This window comes from Rhinoraja longicauda, chromosome 9 (genome assembly GCF_053455715.1).
Source record: "Rhinoraja longicauda isolate Sanriku21f chromosome 9, sRhiLon1.1, whole genome shotgun sequence".
Classification (NCBI taxonomy): domain Eukaryota; kingdom Metazoa; phylum Chordata; class Chondrichthyes; order Rajiformes; family Arhynchobatidae; genus Rhinoraja; species Rhinoraja longicauda.
In genome coordinates, this window is record NC_135961.1 from 63517089 (window position 1) to 63533665 (window position 16577).

The window sequence follows — 16577 nt, forward strand, 5'->3', positions numbered from 1 at the left end:
TAGGAGGGCAGGAGAAATCACAGAGGGGGAGAGAGCATGTTGCTAACAAAAAAGCAGATGTGGCTGTGGTAGCAAGTCTGGGTCAAAATGTGGTCGTAGAGAAGAAAGCAGATGTGGCTCTGGTAGAGCCTGTGGTAGCGCTGACTAAGGTCTGTATGGAGTTTGTACGTTCTCCCCGTGACCTGCGTGGGTTTCTCCCCGTGATCTTCTTCGGATTCCTCCCTCACTCCAAAGATGTGCAGGTTTGTGGGTTAATTAGCTTGGTGTAAATGTAAAATTGTCCCGAGTGTGTGTAGGATAGTGTTAGTGTGCGGGGATCGCTGGTCGGCGCGGACTCGGTGGGCCGAAGGGCCTGTTTCCGCGCGGTATCTCTAAACTAAACTAAACGGCGCAGGAAGGAACTGCAGATGCCGGTTTAAACCGAAAATAGACACAAAAAGCTGGAGTAACTCAGCGGGACAGGTAGCATCTCTGGAGAGAAGGAATGGGGTGGTGTTTCGGGTCGAGACCCTTCTGCAGGCTAAAGGGTGAATGCTCATGAAGTGCAATGAAAGAAACTCAAAGGAAATCAATAAACATTCCTAAAATTCTTAACAACATTGAATCTTCAAAGCTAATGGATGTTAAAATGCCGTCTTGAAAGTTGAAGATTACTGTGGTGAAGTTCAATGGCACGTAAATTTGCGAACGTTATCAACCCAGTTTAAGAGGATCACAGAGACTAAAGATCTGAGGAACAAAGCACCACAGAGGATTAATGTCGGTGTGTTTAGCAGTCAATGGAAATTTTGAGGTGAAAAGGTTTCTTGTTTTGCATCTGTAGATAAGCAAATTTCTCAGATGATTGATGCAAAGCAGGAAGCATTGGCTGAGAAGGTAAATTGAAGCCTGTGGTTGAGTTTAGTTGAATTTATTGTCAACGTGTACCGAGGTACAGTGAAAGGATTTCTTGTTGCGTGCTATCCAGTCGGAGGAAAGACAACACAGATGCTCCTCGACTTACGATATTCCGACTACGGGTGACCGAAGAAGTCTGAAGAAAGGTCTCGATCCGAAACGTCACCCATTCCTTCTCTCCTGAGATGCTGCCCGACCTGCTGAGTTACTCCAGCATTTTGTGAAATAAATACCTTCGATTTGTACCAGCATCTGCAGTTATTTACTTACACTACCCCAACTACGGGTGTTGTCTGTACGGGGTTCGTACGTTCTCCCCGTGACCCGCGTGGGTTTTCTCCGAGATCTTCGGATTCCTCCCACACTCCAAAGACCAAATTGGCTTGGTAAATGTAAAAATTGTCCCTAGTGGGTATAGGATAGTGTTAATGTACAGGGATCTCTGGTCGGCGCGGACCCGGTGGGCCGATACGGCCTGTTTCCGCACTGTATCTCTAAACTAAACTAAACTAAACTAAACATTCAGTGGAAACCGTAGGTCAGGTGGCTATGATGTTCGGTAGGTCAGGTGTATTAAATGCATTTTCGACTTATGTATTTTCAATTTACGATGGGCTTATCGGAACGTAACCCCATCGTAGGTCGAGGAGCACCTGTACATGATTACAGTGTACAAGTGCAGAGGTGATTGCTGGTCGGCATGGGCTCGGAGGGCCGAAGGGCCTCTTTCCATGCTGTGACTCTAAAGTCTAAAGTCAATTACTGTGATGTTTGATGGACTGTGTGGCGTGGGAGGACCCGTTGCTCCTCCCGTGCAATAGGTGGCGCTGCACAGGTCAAAGGGAGATGTTTTGTACATAGTTATCTGGGCTGTACACAGTGTGTGAGTGTACAGTCAGATCGTGGGGTGGCAGCCATTTTAGTTGTCTTGCTGCCAGCATTGAGTCACTGTAATAAAGACTTCTGTTGTACCTTGAAGACTCGCAAAGTTTCATACAGACATAGAACAAGAACACAAAAATTACATCCTCTGGTAAGTTGCCCCTCAGATTCCTACAAAACCGTTTTCCCTCACCTTTGGAGTTTGGGAGAAAACCCGAGCTCCCAGAGCAAAGAATTCCACAGATTCGCCACACTCTGACTAAAGAAATTCCTCCTCATCTCCTTTCTAAAGGAACGTCCTTTAATTCTGAGGCTGTGACCTCTGGTCCTAGACTCTCCCACTAGTGGAAACATGCTCTCCACACCCACTCTACCCAGGCCTTTTTTGCACCTTGAGGCAAATCAATAAATTTAAGTCAATAGCAATATTTCCCAATTTACTAAGAAGAAAACGGTGTTCAGAGGTTTGACAACCGTTCACCATTTTGTCGTTGGATCTACGACGTATAGTCATTCCCTTCTATTCGTGCCTCAGCCGGAGACATTGAAAAACAAATAAGTCAAGTCAAGTCAAATTTATTTGTCACATACACATACACGATGTGCAGTGAAATGAAAGTGGCAATGCCTGCGGATTGTGCACAAAAAAAGAATTACAGTTACAGCATATAAATAAAGTTAATAAGTTACTATAGTGTAGACAAAAATTTAGTCTCTGGAGTTATAAAAGTTGACAGTCCTGATGGCCTGTGGGAAGAAACTCCGTCTCATCCTCTCTGTTTTCACAGCGTGACAGCAGAGGCGTTTGCCTGATCGTAGCATCTGGAACAGTCCGTTACTGGGGTGGCAGGGCAGAGCTGTTCCCAAACCAGAATGTAATGTTGCCGGACAGGATGCTCTCTACAGCCCCAGAGTAGAAGCAATGAAGGATCCTCAGAGACACTCTGAATTTCCTCAGTTGTCTAAGGTGGTAAAGGCGCTGCTTAACCTTACCCACCAGTGCGGCAATGTGCGTTGCCCACGTCAGATCCTCTGTGATGCGGACTCCCAAGTATTTAAAACTGCTCACCCTATCCACAGTAGACCCATTTATCTCCAGTGGCGTGTATAAAGCAAGGGGCAGGAAATCTCTTGAACGTTTCAGTAAGTGGCTGAATTAATATGCCGAAGTTTCGAACAATTTAGTTACGTACTATATTTCAACACAACTTTCAACGATCAGTATCGTTGTGCACTGACGTAGATGAAAGTGAAAAGCTTGCAGGAAAGAACTGCAGATGCTTGTTTAAACCGATGGGGTCCAGACACACAATGCTGGAGTAACTCAGCGGGACAGGCAGCATCTCGGGAGAGAAGGAATGGGTGACGTTTTGGGTCGAGACCCTTCTTCAGACTCAAGAAGGGCCTCGACCCGAAACGTCACCCTTTCAGCTAATAAAATGATTGGGATGGAAATGGTGATTAATGGCTGCGTGCTTGTCAAAAGCAGGGTTATCAATTAAACCTTAATGGACCAAAGCACCGAGCATCCCAGGAATTGATTTAAAATTGCTCCAAATTATTGATTGTTGCAATGGATGCCTTCGTATTTTTCAGCTGGCTTCTGCGATTTCAGGCTGAGTGAAGTGTCGACTAAAGTGCTAATTCCAGAACAGTGCATCGATTTTGCATTGATTTATATCCGCCCCTGTTTACCCGTGTTAAAGTGACCATGCAAATGCTTGTTGCTTATAATCACAGTAGTTGTTTGTACATGTGTTTAAATCTTAGCCCTAGTCGCGCTCTAATGCAAATGCCATAAAGCTTTCAAGAAGTCTTTATGCCATTCCAGGTCGATATTTTGACGGGACTGTCATACCTTTCCGTTACTGCACTTGGTATGGATATCCAAGATTTCTAGAACCTCTTTTGCCGTACTTCATAAGGTCATAGGTTTTCGGAGCAGAATTAGACCATTCGGCCCATCAAGTCTACTCCACCATTCAATCGTGGCTGATCTATCCCTCCCTCCTCACCCCGTTCTCCTGCCTCAAATGGGCACAAAAAGCTGGAGCAACTCAGCGGGTCAGGCAGCATCTCGGGAGAGAAGGAATTGGTGACGTTTCCGGTTCAGACCCTTCTTCAGTCTAAAGAAGGGAGCATTCTCTCCAGAGATGCTGTCCGACCCGCCGAGTTACTCCAGCTTCTTGTGTCTATCTTCGGTTTAAACCAGCATCTGCAGTTCCTTGTGTAGCAAGAAAGGTCTCGACCCAAAGCGTCGCCCTTTCTTTCTATCCAGATATGCTGCCTGTCCCGCAGAGTTACTCCAGCATTTTGTGTCTATCTGCAGTTCCTTCCTACACAGCCATTCTCCTGCCTTCTCCCCACAACAATAGACAAAAGGTGCAGGAGTAGGCCATTCGGCCCTTCGAGCCAGCACGCCATTCAATGTGATCATGGCTGATCATCCACAATTAGTACTCCGCTCCTGCCTTCTCCCCATACCCCTTGACTCCACTATCTTTAAGAGCTCTATCTAGCTCTCTCTTGAATGCATTCAGAGAATTGGCCTCCACTGCCTTCTGAGGCAGAGAATTCCACAGATTCACAAGTCTCTGAGTGAAAATTTCTTTCCTCGTCTCCCTTCCAAATGGCCCTGAGACCCGTACTAATCAAGAATCTATCTATCTCTGCCTTAAAAATATCGACTGACCTGGCCTCCACAGTCTTCTGTGGCAATGAATTCCACAGATTCACCACCCTCTGACTAAAGAAATTACTTACCTAAAGTATTAAGGATATAGGCACCAGAAATTACTGTTGCAGGCAGCTTGTCTTTTGGCTTATTGTCCTTTGATGCCTGTTTTTGTTTGATACAGTCATGTCAGTAATTTGTTTTGCTAATGTAATAGAGCCGTAGTCAGAGAGTGATACAGTATGGAAATAACTGCAGATGCTGGTTCAAATCGAAGGTAGACACAAAAAGCTGGAGTAACTCAGCAGGTCAGGCAGCATCTCTGGAGGGAAGAAATGGGTGACGTTTCGGGTCGAGACCCTTCTTCAGACTCAGTCCTTATGGCAGGGGCGAGTTGGGCCAAAGGGCCTATTTACATGACTACCGGGGGTTGGGGTTGGGATGGGGTGAGGGGTTGGGGTGGGGGAAGGGGGCAAGAGGCATGAACATCTAATGAGTCCTTGTGGGTCATGTTGGTGAAACCTTAAGCAACCTGATCTCCCGGTGGCTGAGCACTTCAACTCCCCCTCCCATTCCCAGTCTGACCTTTCTGTCATGGGCCTCCTCCAGTGCCATAGTGAGGCCCACGGAAATTGGAGGGACAGCACCTCATATTTCGCTTGGGCAGCTTGCAGCCCGGCGGTATGAACATCGACTTCTCCAACTTTAGATAGTTACTCTGTCCCTCTCTTCCCCTCCCCTTTCCCAGTTCTCCCACTGTCTTCCTGTCTCCACCTATATCCTTCCTTTGTCCCGCAACCTCCTGACATCAGTCTGAAGAAGGGTCTCGACCCGAAACGTCACCCTTTCCTTCTCTCCTCAGATGCTGCCTGACCTGCTGAGTTACTCCAGCATTTTGTGAATAAATACCTTCGATTGGTGAAACATTACGTCCTTTTCACTGAGTGGTGACATTTAACCCTGAAGTGATAAATGCATAGCAAAGACTGCAGATTATTTGCAAAATAATTCCTGAAAATTTGTAAAAACCTCTCGCTTATAAGTGCGCCTTCCGTGCCTAAATGCGGGGCGATTACAGATAACCGATAGTGTTTCGTTCAATGCATTTATAGACGCCATCAATAAGAATTAAGTGTGTAAGACTCAGCATTTTAAGAGGCTTTTAGACGGGGATGTGGAAATGGAGGGATTTGGATGATGTGCTGGCAGATGAGATCAATTTATCTTGATATCATGTTTGGCACTAACAATGTGGACCAAAATGCTTCCTCCAGCCCTGCACAGTTCTATGTTCTTCATTATGTCGAACAAAATGTTATTAACCTCTCCAAAGTTGATTTGACCTTACCTAATGGAAAGGAATAGGGGGTGAAATTGCAATCTGTGGTATGTTCTATGCGAATGGATCACTTGTAATAAATAAAATTGATTTCCAAGCTGAAAATACCGTTGTTTCTTCTTGGTTCTTGGTCCTCCAAAATATTCCAAGTGGAATTTAAACTGGAGGTGGAATGGTCTTCACTGGAATTTAGAAGGATGAGAGGGGATCTTATAAAAAGATATAAAATTCTTAAAGGTTTGGACAGGCTAGATGCAGGAAAAATATTCCCCATGTCGGGGGAGTCGAGAATCAGGAGTCACAGTTTAAGAATAAGGGGTAGGCCATTTAGGAATGAGATGAGGACTTTTTTCACCCAGAGAGTTGTGAATCTGTGGAATTCTCTGCCACAGAAGGCAGTGGAGGCTGGATGTATTCAAGAGAGAGTTAGATTTAGTTCTTAGGGCTGAAGGAATCAGGGGATATGGGGAAAAAGCAGGAATGGGGTACTGATTTTAGATGATCAGCCATGATCATATTGAATGGCGGTGCTGTCTTGAAGGGCTGAAGGGCCGAATGGCGGCACGGTGGCGCAGCGGTAGAGTTGCTGCCTTACAGCGAATGCAGCGCTGGAGACTCAGGTTCGATCCTGACTAGGGGGGCCGTCTGTACGGAGTTTGTACGTTCTCCCCAGGACCTGCGTGGGTTTTCTCCGAGATTTTCGGTTTCCTCCCACACTCCAAAGACGTACAGGTATGAAGGTTAATTGGTTGGGCAAATGTAAAAATTGTCCCTCGTAGGTGTAGGATAGTGTTAATGTGAGGGGATCGCTGGGCGGCGCGGACCCGGTGGGCCGAAGGGCCTGTTTCCGCGCTGTATCTCTAAATCTAAAAAATCTAAAAATCGAATTCTAAATCTAAATGTCCTCCTCCTGCACCTATTTTTCTATGTTTCTGCACAGAAGTGATTGAACCTTTCTAATCTGCCCTGCCTCTCACTGTCATGGATATCTCTGTCGGATAGAGTTGTCAGCATTACTCAAAGGATCCAGATGTGGCCTAGTTTAGTTTAGTTTATTATCATGTGTACTGAGGTACAGTGAAGAGCTTAGTTTCCTTATGTTTGCCTAACAGGGGCAGTTGAAGCAAAGCTTCCCTGGCGACTTATTGCCAGTTTAGTTTAGATTAGAGGTACAGCGTGAACGCAGGCCCTTCGGCCCACCGAGTCCGCGCCGACCAGCGATCCCCCATTACTCTAGTTCTATCTAACACAACAGGGACAGTTTACAGAAGCCAATCAACCTACACACCCGCACGTCTTTGGAGTGCGGGAGGAAACCGGAGCACCCGGAGGAAACCCACGAGGTCACGGGGAGAACGTACAAACGCCGTACAGCCAGGATCGAAGCCGGGTCTATGGTTGCTGTGAGGCGGCAGCTCTACCTCTGTGCCCCTTGATTACATTTCTTGATTAAGACCACCATTCAACCATGGGCCCTCCTTGCTTCCATCTGCATTTAGTTTAGTGAGATTAAATGCGATACTGATTGCTGTAACCCCGCTCACCGATATTCTGTGAAGTGTGCCCCGATTAACTATAAAGGCTGAAGTCATGAATTTCTGTATACTTCAGAGATACAGGGTGGAAACAGGCCCTTCGGCCCACCTAGTCCGTGCCGACCAGCGATCCCCGCACACTAGCACTATCCGACTCACGCGAGGGACAATTTACAATTTTACTGAAGCCAATTAACCTACAAACCTGCATGTCTTTGGAGTGCGGGAGGAATCTGGGGCACCTGGAGTAAACCCACGCAGGTCACGGGGAGAGAATACAAATCCATATAGACAGCGTTCCCGTAGTCAGGATCAAACCCGGGTCTCTGGCGCTGTGAGGCAGCAACTCTACCGCTGCGCCACCGTGCCACCCCAAATCCAGCAACATTTGCTATAAACATTTAGATATTGTAGCAGAGGAGATTTGTCGTGACTTAACACTTTTTGAAACTAAGGGAAGATGTGAAATGTAAATAGTTGATTTTTGAAAATGCGATATTTATCACGATATCAAGAGATAAAATCGCTTTACTCTTCTGCACTTAGAAAGATGGCATGTGTTGCCTTTAGCGCGTTCTGGAGGAATGTGTGTTTCATTCCTTGCCTATTGTATATCTTCTTCAGATAATAAGATGGAACTTTTATCATTGTTGCTGTTTTCTGGTGTGTATGCTGAATGTCCTAACTGAGAAAATAGAACAGTCCTGAGCAGGAACAGGCCGTTCAGTCCACAATGCCCGTGCCAAACACAATGCCAAGTTCAAACAGTCCTCTTTGCTTGCACGTGATCCATGTCCCTCTATTTCCTGCATGGAAATTAGGTGCAGGAGTTGGCCATTCGGCCCTTCGAGACAGCAGTGCCATTTAATATGATCATGGCTGATCATCCAAAATCAGTATTCCGTTTCTGCTTTAGATTTAGATTTAGATTTAGAGATACAGCGCGGAAACAGGCCCTTCGGCCCACCGGGTCCGCGCCGACCAGCGATCCCCGCACGTTAACACTATCCCATACCCACTAGGGACAATTTTTACATTTGCCCAGCCAATTAAGCTACAAACCTGTACGTCTTTGGAGTGTGGGAGGAAACCGAAGATCTCGGAGAAAACCCACGCAGGTCACGGGGAGAACGTACAAACTCCGTACAGACGGTGCCCGTAGTCAGGATCGAACCTGAATTTCCGGCGCTGCATTTGCTGTAAGGCAGCAACTCTACCGCTGTGCCGCACAGAGATTCTGTTAGCCTTAAGACCTATATCTAACTCTCTCTTGAATACATCTATATACATATCCCTATGTATACCCAAAAGCCCCTTAACGTGCCTTGAGAGCAGTCAGGGTTACCGTCGAAGAAGTACTGAAGGCACTGTCGTGTTTGAAGGTAGACAAATCTCCAGGGCCTGATCAGATATATCCGAGGACATTGTGGGAAACTAGAGAGGAAATTGCGGGAACCCTGGTTGAATTTTACAGGAGAGGTGCCGGAAGACTGGAGGGTGGCAAATGTTGTGCCTCGTTTCAAGAAGGGCTGCAGGGTAAATGCTGGGAACTATAGGCCGGTGAGCTTAACATCTATAGTTGGTGAGTTACTGGAGAGTATTCTGAGTGATAGGTGAGACAGGCATTTGGATGGGCAAGGGTTGATTAGGGGCAGTCAGCGTGGTTTTGTACGTGGGAGGTCGTGTCTCACAAATATGATTGATTTTTTTGAAGACCTGACCAAAAAGGTCGATGAGGGCAGAGCTGTAGATGTTGTGTACATGGATTTCAGTAAGGCGTTCGACAAGGTTCCGCATGGTAGGCTGCTCTGAAAGGTTAGATCGCATGGGATCCAAGGAGAGATAGCTGAATGGACAGCAAATTGGCTCCATGGAAGGAAGCAGAGGGTGATGGTGGAAGGTTGCTTCTCAGACTGGAGGCCTGTGACTAGTGGTGTGCCTCAGGGCTTGGCGCTGGGCCCGTTACTGTTTGTCATCTACATCAATGATTTGGATGAGGGCAAGATGAGCAAGTTTGCTGATGATACAAAGGCTAGTGGTTTTGCAGATAGTGAAGATGGTTGTGAACGATTGCAGCAGGATCTGGATCGATTGGCCGGGTGGGCGGAGGAATGGTTGATGGAATTTAATACAGAGAAGTGTGAGGTGTTGCATTTTGGAAAGTCGAACAAAGGCAAGACCTACACAGTGAATGGTAGGCCTCTGGGAAGTGTTATGGAGCAGAGGGATCTAGGAATGCAGGTGCATGGTTCCTTGAAGGTCGAGTCGCAGGTAGATAAGGTGGTCAAAAAGGCTTTTGACACTTTGGCCTTCATCAGTCAGAGTATTGAGTATAGAAGTTGAGAGGTCATGTTGCAGTTGGAAAGATGTTGGTGAGACCGCATTTAGAATATTGTGTTCAGTTCTGTGCTCCATGTGAAAGGAAAGATACTGTCAAGCTTGAAAGGGTTCAGAAAAGATTTACGAGGATGTTGCCAGGACTAGAGGGTGTGAGCTATAAGAAGAGGTTGAGTAGGCAGGGTCTCTATTCCATGGAGCGCAGGAGGATGAGGGGAGATCTTATAGAGGTGTACAAAATCATGAGAGGAATAGTTCGGTTAGATGCACAGAGTCAATAGACAATAGACAATAGACAATAGGTGCAGGAGTAGGCCATTCAGCCCTTCGAGCCAGCACCGCCATTCAATGCGACCGTGACTGATCACTCTCAATCAGTACCACGTTCCTGCCTTCTCCCCATACCCCCTCACTCCGCTATCCTTAAGAGCTCTATCCAGCTCTCTCTTGAAAGCATTCAGAGAATTGGCCTCCACTGCCTTCTGAGGCAGAGAATTCCACACCTTCACCACTCTCTGACTGAAACAGTTCTTCCTCATCTCCGTTCTAAATGGCCTACCCCTTATTCTTAAACTGTGGCCCCTTGTTCTGGACTCCCCCAACATTGGGAACATGTTTCCTGCCTCTAATGTGTCCAATCCCCTAATTATGTTTCAATAAGATCCCCCCTCATCCTTCTAAATTCCAGTGTATACAAGCCCAATCGCTCCAGCCTTTCAACATACGACAGTCCCGCCATTCCGGGAATTAACCTAGTGAACCTACGCTGCACGCCCTCCATAGCAAGAATAGTCTCTTGCCCAGAGTAGGGGAATCGAGGCGGCCAATCTCGTGTGGGGGTGGGGGTGGGGGGAATCTCAGCTCCCCGGCGCCGGGCGATCTACCCCAGGTCAGGGCTGGTCGAACCTCGTGCGGCTTTGGAGCTTCCCGACATCGGTCTCTACCCGAGACTGCGAGCTTCTCGATGGTAAAATCCATGGACTTTGTGTTAATCTTTAGCTTCACTTCTGTTCTGGATACATAACCAACTTCAGGTCTTTTCTGCGCACATATCTTTTGTGGAGCTGTAGTTACCGACTGATTTATTGTTCAAAATTGTTCTTTCAACAGGAGCCGTCTGTGTTCGAACCAAACTGTCTCGTTAAAGTGGATGAATTTGGCTTCTTTCTCACCTGGAAAAGTGATGGAAAGGTACTTCTGTTTATATTTCAACATTGTGCCAAGAATATTAGACTTTCCCTTGCCTGTCAACATGTTTTGGATGATATATGGTATTATTTTGTACATTTATAGTGCCCCATTGCTTTAGAAATAAAGAATTACATGATGATAATGCGGAAAAAAGGCTTGATTGTAATCATGTATTGTCTTTCTGCTGACTGGTTAGCACGCCATAAAAGCTGTGAAAATAAACTAAAATGATTAAAGTAAAATCATTTAAAGTAAAATCACTTTAATATCTTACAAAGAAAGTGCACCATTTCTCAAATTGTCAAAGAAATGGGCATATGTGTGCAGTTTTGGTCTCCAAATTTGAGGAAGGATATTCTTGCTATTGAGGGCGTGCAGCGTAGGTTTACTAGGTTAATTCCCGGAATGGCGGGACTGTCGTATGTTGAAAGACTGGAGCGACTAGGCTTGAATACACTGGAATTTGGAAGGATGAGAGGGGATCTTATCGAAACATATAAGATTGTTAAGGAGTTGGACACGTTAGAGGCAGGAAACATGTTCCCAATGTTGGGGGAGTCCAGAACCAGGGGCCACAGTTTAAGAGTAAGGGGTGGGCCATTTAGAACGGAGATGAGGAAAAACTTTTTCAGTCAGAGAGTTGTGAATCTGTGGAATTCTCTGCCTCAGAAGGCAGTGGAGGCCAATTCTCTGAATGCATTCATGAGAGAACTAGATAGATCTATAAGGATAGTGGAGTCAGGGGGTATGGGGAGAAGGCAGGAACGGGGTACTGATTAAGAATGATCAGCCATGATCACATTGAATGGAGGTGCTGGCTCGAAGGGCCGAATGGCCTCCTCCTGCACCTATTGTCTATTGTCTAATGTTCCGGAGAAGGCGCTGTGCACACGGCAGCTAGCCAACAGTCGCTTGTCTTTTTCTTTTTGTTTTCACTTTTAATTTCAAGTTTTTGTGTCCCTTTGTGTGTTGTGACTGTCGGCAGACCAATTTCCCTCCAGGGTTTGAATAAAGTCTAATCCTATTGTATCGTATAATAATAATAAACTAAACTCCGCACGGACAGCCCACATCATCAGGATCGATCCCAAGTTTCTGCCGCTGTGAGGCAGCAACTTTACCCCTGCGTCTCTGTGTACATGTGATCCAAAACATCTATTAAGAAGCTCATCACATAGAAGAGGTGAACAAATAATCTGTGCTAGAAACATAGACATAGAAACATAGAAAATAGGTGCAGGAGTAGGCCATTCGGCCCTTCGAGCCTGCACCGCCATTCAATATGTTCATGGCTGATCATTCAGCTCAGTAGCCTGTACCTGCCTTCTCTCCATACCCCCTGATCCCTTTAGCAAAAAGGGCCACATCTTAAATATAGCCAATGAACTGGCCTCAACTACCTTCTGTGGCAGAGAATTCCACAGACTCTCTGTGTGAAGAAATGTTTTCTCATCTCGGTCCTAAAAGACTTCCTCCTTATCCTTAAGCTGTGACCCCTGGTTCTGGATTCCCCCAACATCGGGAACAATCTTCCCGCATCTAGCCTCTCCAACCCCTTAAGAATTTTATATGTTTCTATAAGATCCCCCCTCAGTCTTCTAAATTCCAGCGAGTACAAGCCCAGTCTATCCAGTCTTTCCTCATATGTAAGTCCCGCCATCCCAGGGATTAATCTGGTGTCAGCAATTGTGTGCTGTTCTTGCTGTGGCAATCCCAAATGCATCCAGTTGCCTTGTATCCCTCTGCTTTCAATAGTCAATAGACAATAGGTGCAGGAGTAGGCCATTCGGCCCTTCGAGCCAGCACCACCATTCAATGTGATCATGGCTGATCATTCTCAATCAGTACCCCGTTCCTGCCTTCTCCCCATACCCCCTGACTTCTCTATCCTTAAGAGCTCTACCTAGCTCTCTCTTGAATGCATTCAGAGAATTGGCCCCCACTGCCTTCTGAGGCAGAGAATTCCACAGATTTACAACTCTCTGACTGAAAAAGTTTTTCCTCAATGTTCCTTTCAATATTTGATCCAATTTCCAGCATGTTCTGCCATTGCCATTTGCTCTGCATCATTTGACCCAGAAACATTTTGGTTCAGTCTCACTGATTTAGTTTAGTTCAGTCTCGTTTAGAGATACAGTGCGGAAACAGGCCCTTCGGCCCACCGGGTCATCGCCGACCAGCGATCCCCGCACACCAACACGATCCTACACACACTAGGGACAATTTTACGTTTACACCAAGCCGATTAATGTACAAACCTGTACTTCTTTGGAGTGTGGGAGGAAACCGAAGATCTCGGAGAAAACCCAGGCGGGTCACGGGGAGAACGTACAAACTCCGTACAGACAGCGCCCGTAGTCGGGATCGAACCCGGGTCTCTGGCGCTATAAGGCAGCAACTCTACCGCTGCGCCACCTAAATAATTAAAATGGGTATTCAACATGATGGAAAGTTGTGAACTGGAGCATAATTTTGGTATTTCTTTAAGGAAGGACAAGTGCTGGAATGTTCCATGGTCAACAGCATTCGATATGGGAATATCCGCAAGGTAAGAGTTTCCCCTGTGTCTGATTTCCCTTGAATATGGCACCTAGATCGGGTGTGAATGAAATGACTCAGTGGGTGGCAGAAATAAGGTAAAATTATGATCGCCATCGCTTAAAATAATCCATTTAGAAAATGCATATTTTTTTCTTCTCAAAAATTATTTTGTGCATCTGAGGCAGTTGTGAAAGAAGATAATGGTCGGGGTGGAACAGGTGTACTTTAGAATCAAGGAACGGCCAACACTGGTTAATACGCAAACTGCTGGAGTAACTCAGCAGATCAGGCAGCAGCTCTGGTGTGTCTGAAGAAGGGTCTCGACCCGAAACGCCACCTACACACACTAGCACCATACTTCCCATTTGGGACAGTCTCCAACTTACAAACCTGCACGCCTTTGGCGTGTGGGAGGAATCCGGAGCTCCTGGAGAAAACTCACGGGGAGAACGTACAAACTCCGTACGGACAGCGCCTGTAGTCGGGATCGAACCCGGGTCTCCGGCGCTGTGAGGCAGCAACTCTACCGCTGCCCCACCGTGACCGCACCGCAAAACCCGGCGGCACACAATTTTAACCAGATTAGCCGTAATTATTTTCCATCATTTTGTGACCTAAAATAATCCGTTGAACGGGTATTGATGCATTTCTTTTTCTCCCTCGCGCAAGGATCCCAAGTTACTTTCTGCGTTGGAGGCAGTGGGCAAAGCCGAGAGCGAGCTGGATGGGAGAATATTCTGCATCTGCTGCGGCGCCGATCTGGTGAACATCAGCTTTACGTATCTGGTGGCCGATAGTGCTGACACGGCCAAGGTACGCCACAACAACACCTCCCTCAGCCTGAGGAAGGGTCTCGGCCCGAAACGTCACCCATTCCCTCTCTCCAGAGATGCTGCCTGACCCGCTGAGTTACTGAGACCACCTCCCTCGGATACATTGGATACGGTCATTCTACAAGATTTATCTCTGCAGAAATATATAGACACATAGACACCAGGCGCGGGGGGGTAGGCCATTCGGCCCCTTGAGCCAGCACCGCCATTCAATATGATCGTGGCTGATCATCCAAAATCAGTACATCCGTTCCTGCTTTTTCCCCATATCCCTTGATTCCGTTAGCCCGAAGAGCTAAATCTAACTCTCTTGAAAACATCCAGTGAATTGGCCTCCTGTGGCAGAGAATTACACATATTCACAACTCTGGGGAAAAATGTTTTTCCTCATCTCAGTCCTAAATGGCCTACCCCTTATTCTTAAACTGTGTGACCCCTGGTTCTGGACTCCCCCAATATCAGGAACATTCTTCCTGTATCTAGCCTCTTCCAAACCCTTAAGAATTTTATATGTTTCTGTAAGATCCCCTCCCATCCTTCTAAATTCCAGTGAATACAAGCCCAGGTGATCCATTCTTTGGTATCTTTGTATGTCATAAGTCATAGGAACAGAATTAGGCCATTCGGCCCAACAAGTCTACTCAAGTCAAGTCAAGTCAAGTCAAGTCAAATTTATTTCTCACATACACATACACGATGTGCAGTGAAATGAAAGTGGCAATGCCTGCGGTTTGTGCACAAAAAGAATTACAGTTACAGCATATAAATAAAATTAATAAGTTACTATTAGTGTCGACAAAAATTTAGTCTCTGGGGTTATAAAAGTTGACAGTCCTGATGGCCTGTGGGAAGAAGCTCCGTTTCATCCTCTCCGTTTTCACAGCGTGACAGCGGAGGCGTATGCCTGATCGTAGCATCTGGAACAGTCCGTTACTGGGGTGGCAGGGGTCCCTCATGATCTTGCTTGCTCTGGATCTGCACCTCCTGATGTATAGGTCCTGCAGGGGGGCGAGTGTAGTTCCCATGGTGCGTTCTGCCGAACGCACTACTCTCTGCAGGGCCATCCTGTCCTGGGCAGAGCTGTTCCCAAACCAGACTGTAATGTTGCCGGACAGGATGCTCTGTACAGCCCCAGAGTAGAAGCAATGAAGGATCCTCAGAGACACTCTGAATTTCCTCAGTTGTCTAAGGTGGTAAAGGCGCTGCTTTGCCTTACCCACCAGTGCGGCAATGTGCGTTGCCCACTTCAGATCCTCTGCGATGCGGACTCCCAAGTATTTAAAACTGCTCACCCTATCCACAATAGACCCATTTATCTCCAGTGGCGTGTACGTCCTTGGATGTTTAGCCCTTCTGAAGTCCACAATCAGCTCCTTTGTTTTGGTGACATTCAAGAGGAGGCTATTGTCCTGACACCAGAGTGCCAGATCAGCCACCTCCTCCCGGTAGGCCTTCTCATCGTTGTTGGAGATCCGGCCCACCACCACAGTGTCATCCGCCACCCAATCATGGCTGATCTATCTCTCCCTCCTAACCCCATTCTCCTGCCTTCTCCCCATAACTCCTGACACCCGTACTAATCAAGAATCTATTTATTTCTGCCTTAACAATATCCACGGGCTTGGCCTCCACAGCCTTCTGTGCCAATGAATTCCACAGATTCACCACCCTCCGACTAAAGAAGTTCCTCATCTCCTTCCCAAAGGAACGTCCTTTAATTCTGAAGCTGTGTGCTCTAGTCCTAGACTCTCCCACTAGTGGAAACATCCTCTCCACATCCACTCTATCCAGGCCTTTCACTATTCAGTACGTTTCCACCCTCACCAAGAGTTATATTCCCACAGTGAGCCTGCCACTATTTTTCAACCAAATGACACTGATTCACCACATTTAGTAGGACATTTGATATTTTAATTAATAAATGTGTAAATGAAGGATGAGTTTCTATTTCTCTTATTTCTAACCTTAACAGCCTACTGAAACTAATTTGAATAGGCAGAATATATGACACCCTTTTATTACGTTCTAAAACAAAGGTGACATATATAATGCCTGAATTATGTTATACATTATATTGTAATAATATAATTTAATATTATTATAAAATACAATAAATTGTATCTTATGATATATCTAATTTATACAAGATATTATGATATTATAATATACTGGACCCAAGCGGGCCCGTTGGGCCCAAACCTTTCCTGCATTGGTGCAGCACCCTCTCCTCCCCCACTCCCTCCTCCCCTCCCCCTCCCTCCCTCCTCCTCCCCCCTTCCCCTCCCCCCCCACTTCTCCCCTCCCACTCCCTCCCCCCCCCATTATCCTCCCGCCCTCCCTCCCCAGGG

The 16577-nt window shown here is 46.5% G+C and overlaps 1 protein-coding gene across 7 annotated transcripts in view; it reads left to right on the top strand.

Moving 5' to 3' along the window:
* Positions 1-16577, top strand: part of plcb4a (phospholipase C, beta 4a) — a 420446-nt gene that overhangs the window by 236645 nt on the left and 167224 nt on the right. For all 7 annotated transcript variants that reach the window (XM_078405629.1, XM_078405622.1, XM_078405625.1 and 4 more), the window contains 3 exons: positions 10775-10855; positions 13344-13403; positions 14066-14209. In XM_078405629.1, coding sequence (XP_078261755.1) covers positions 10775-10855; positions 13344-13403; positions 14066-14209 — 285 coding nt within the window. The remainder of the gene's footprint in view (positions 1-10774; positions 10856-13343; positions 13404-14065; positions 14210-16577) is intronic.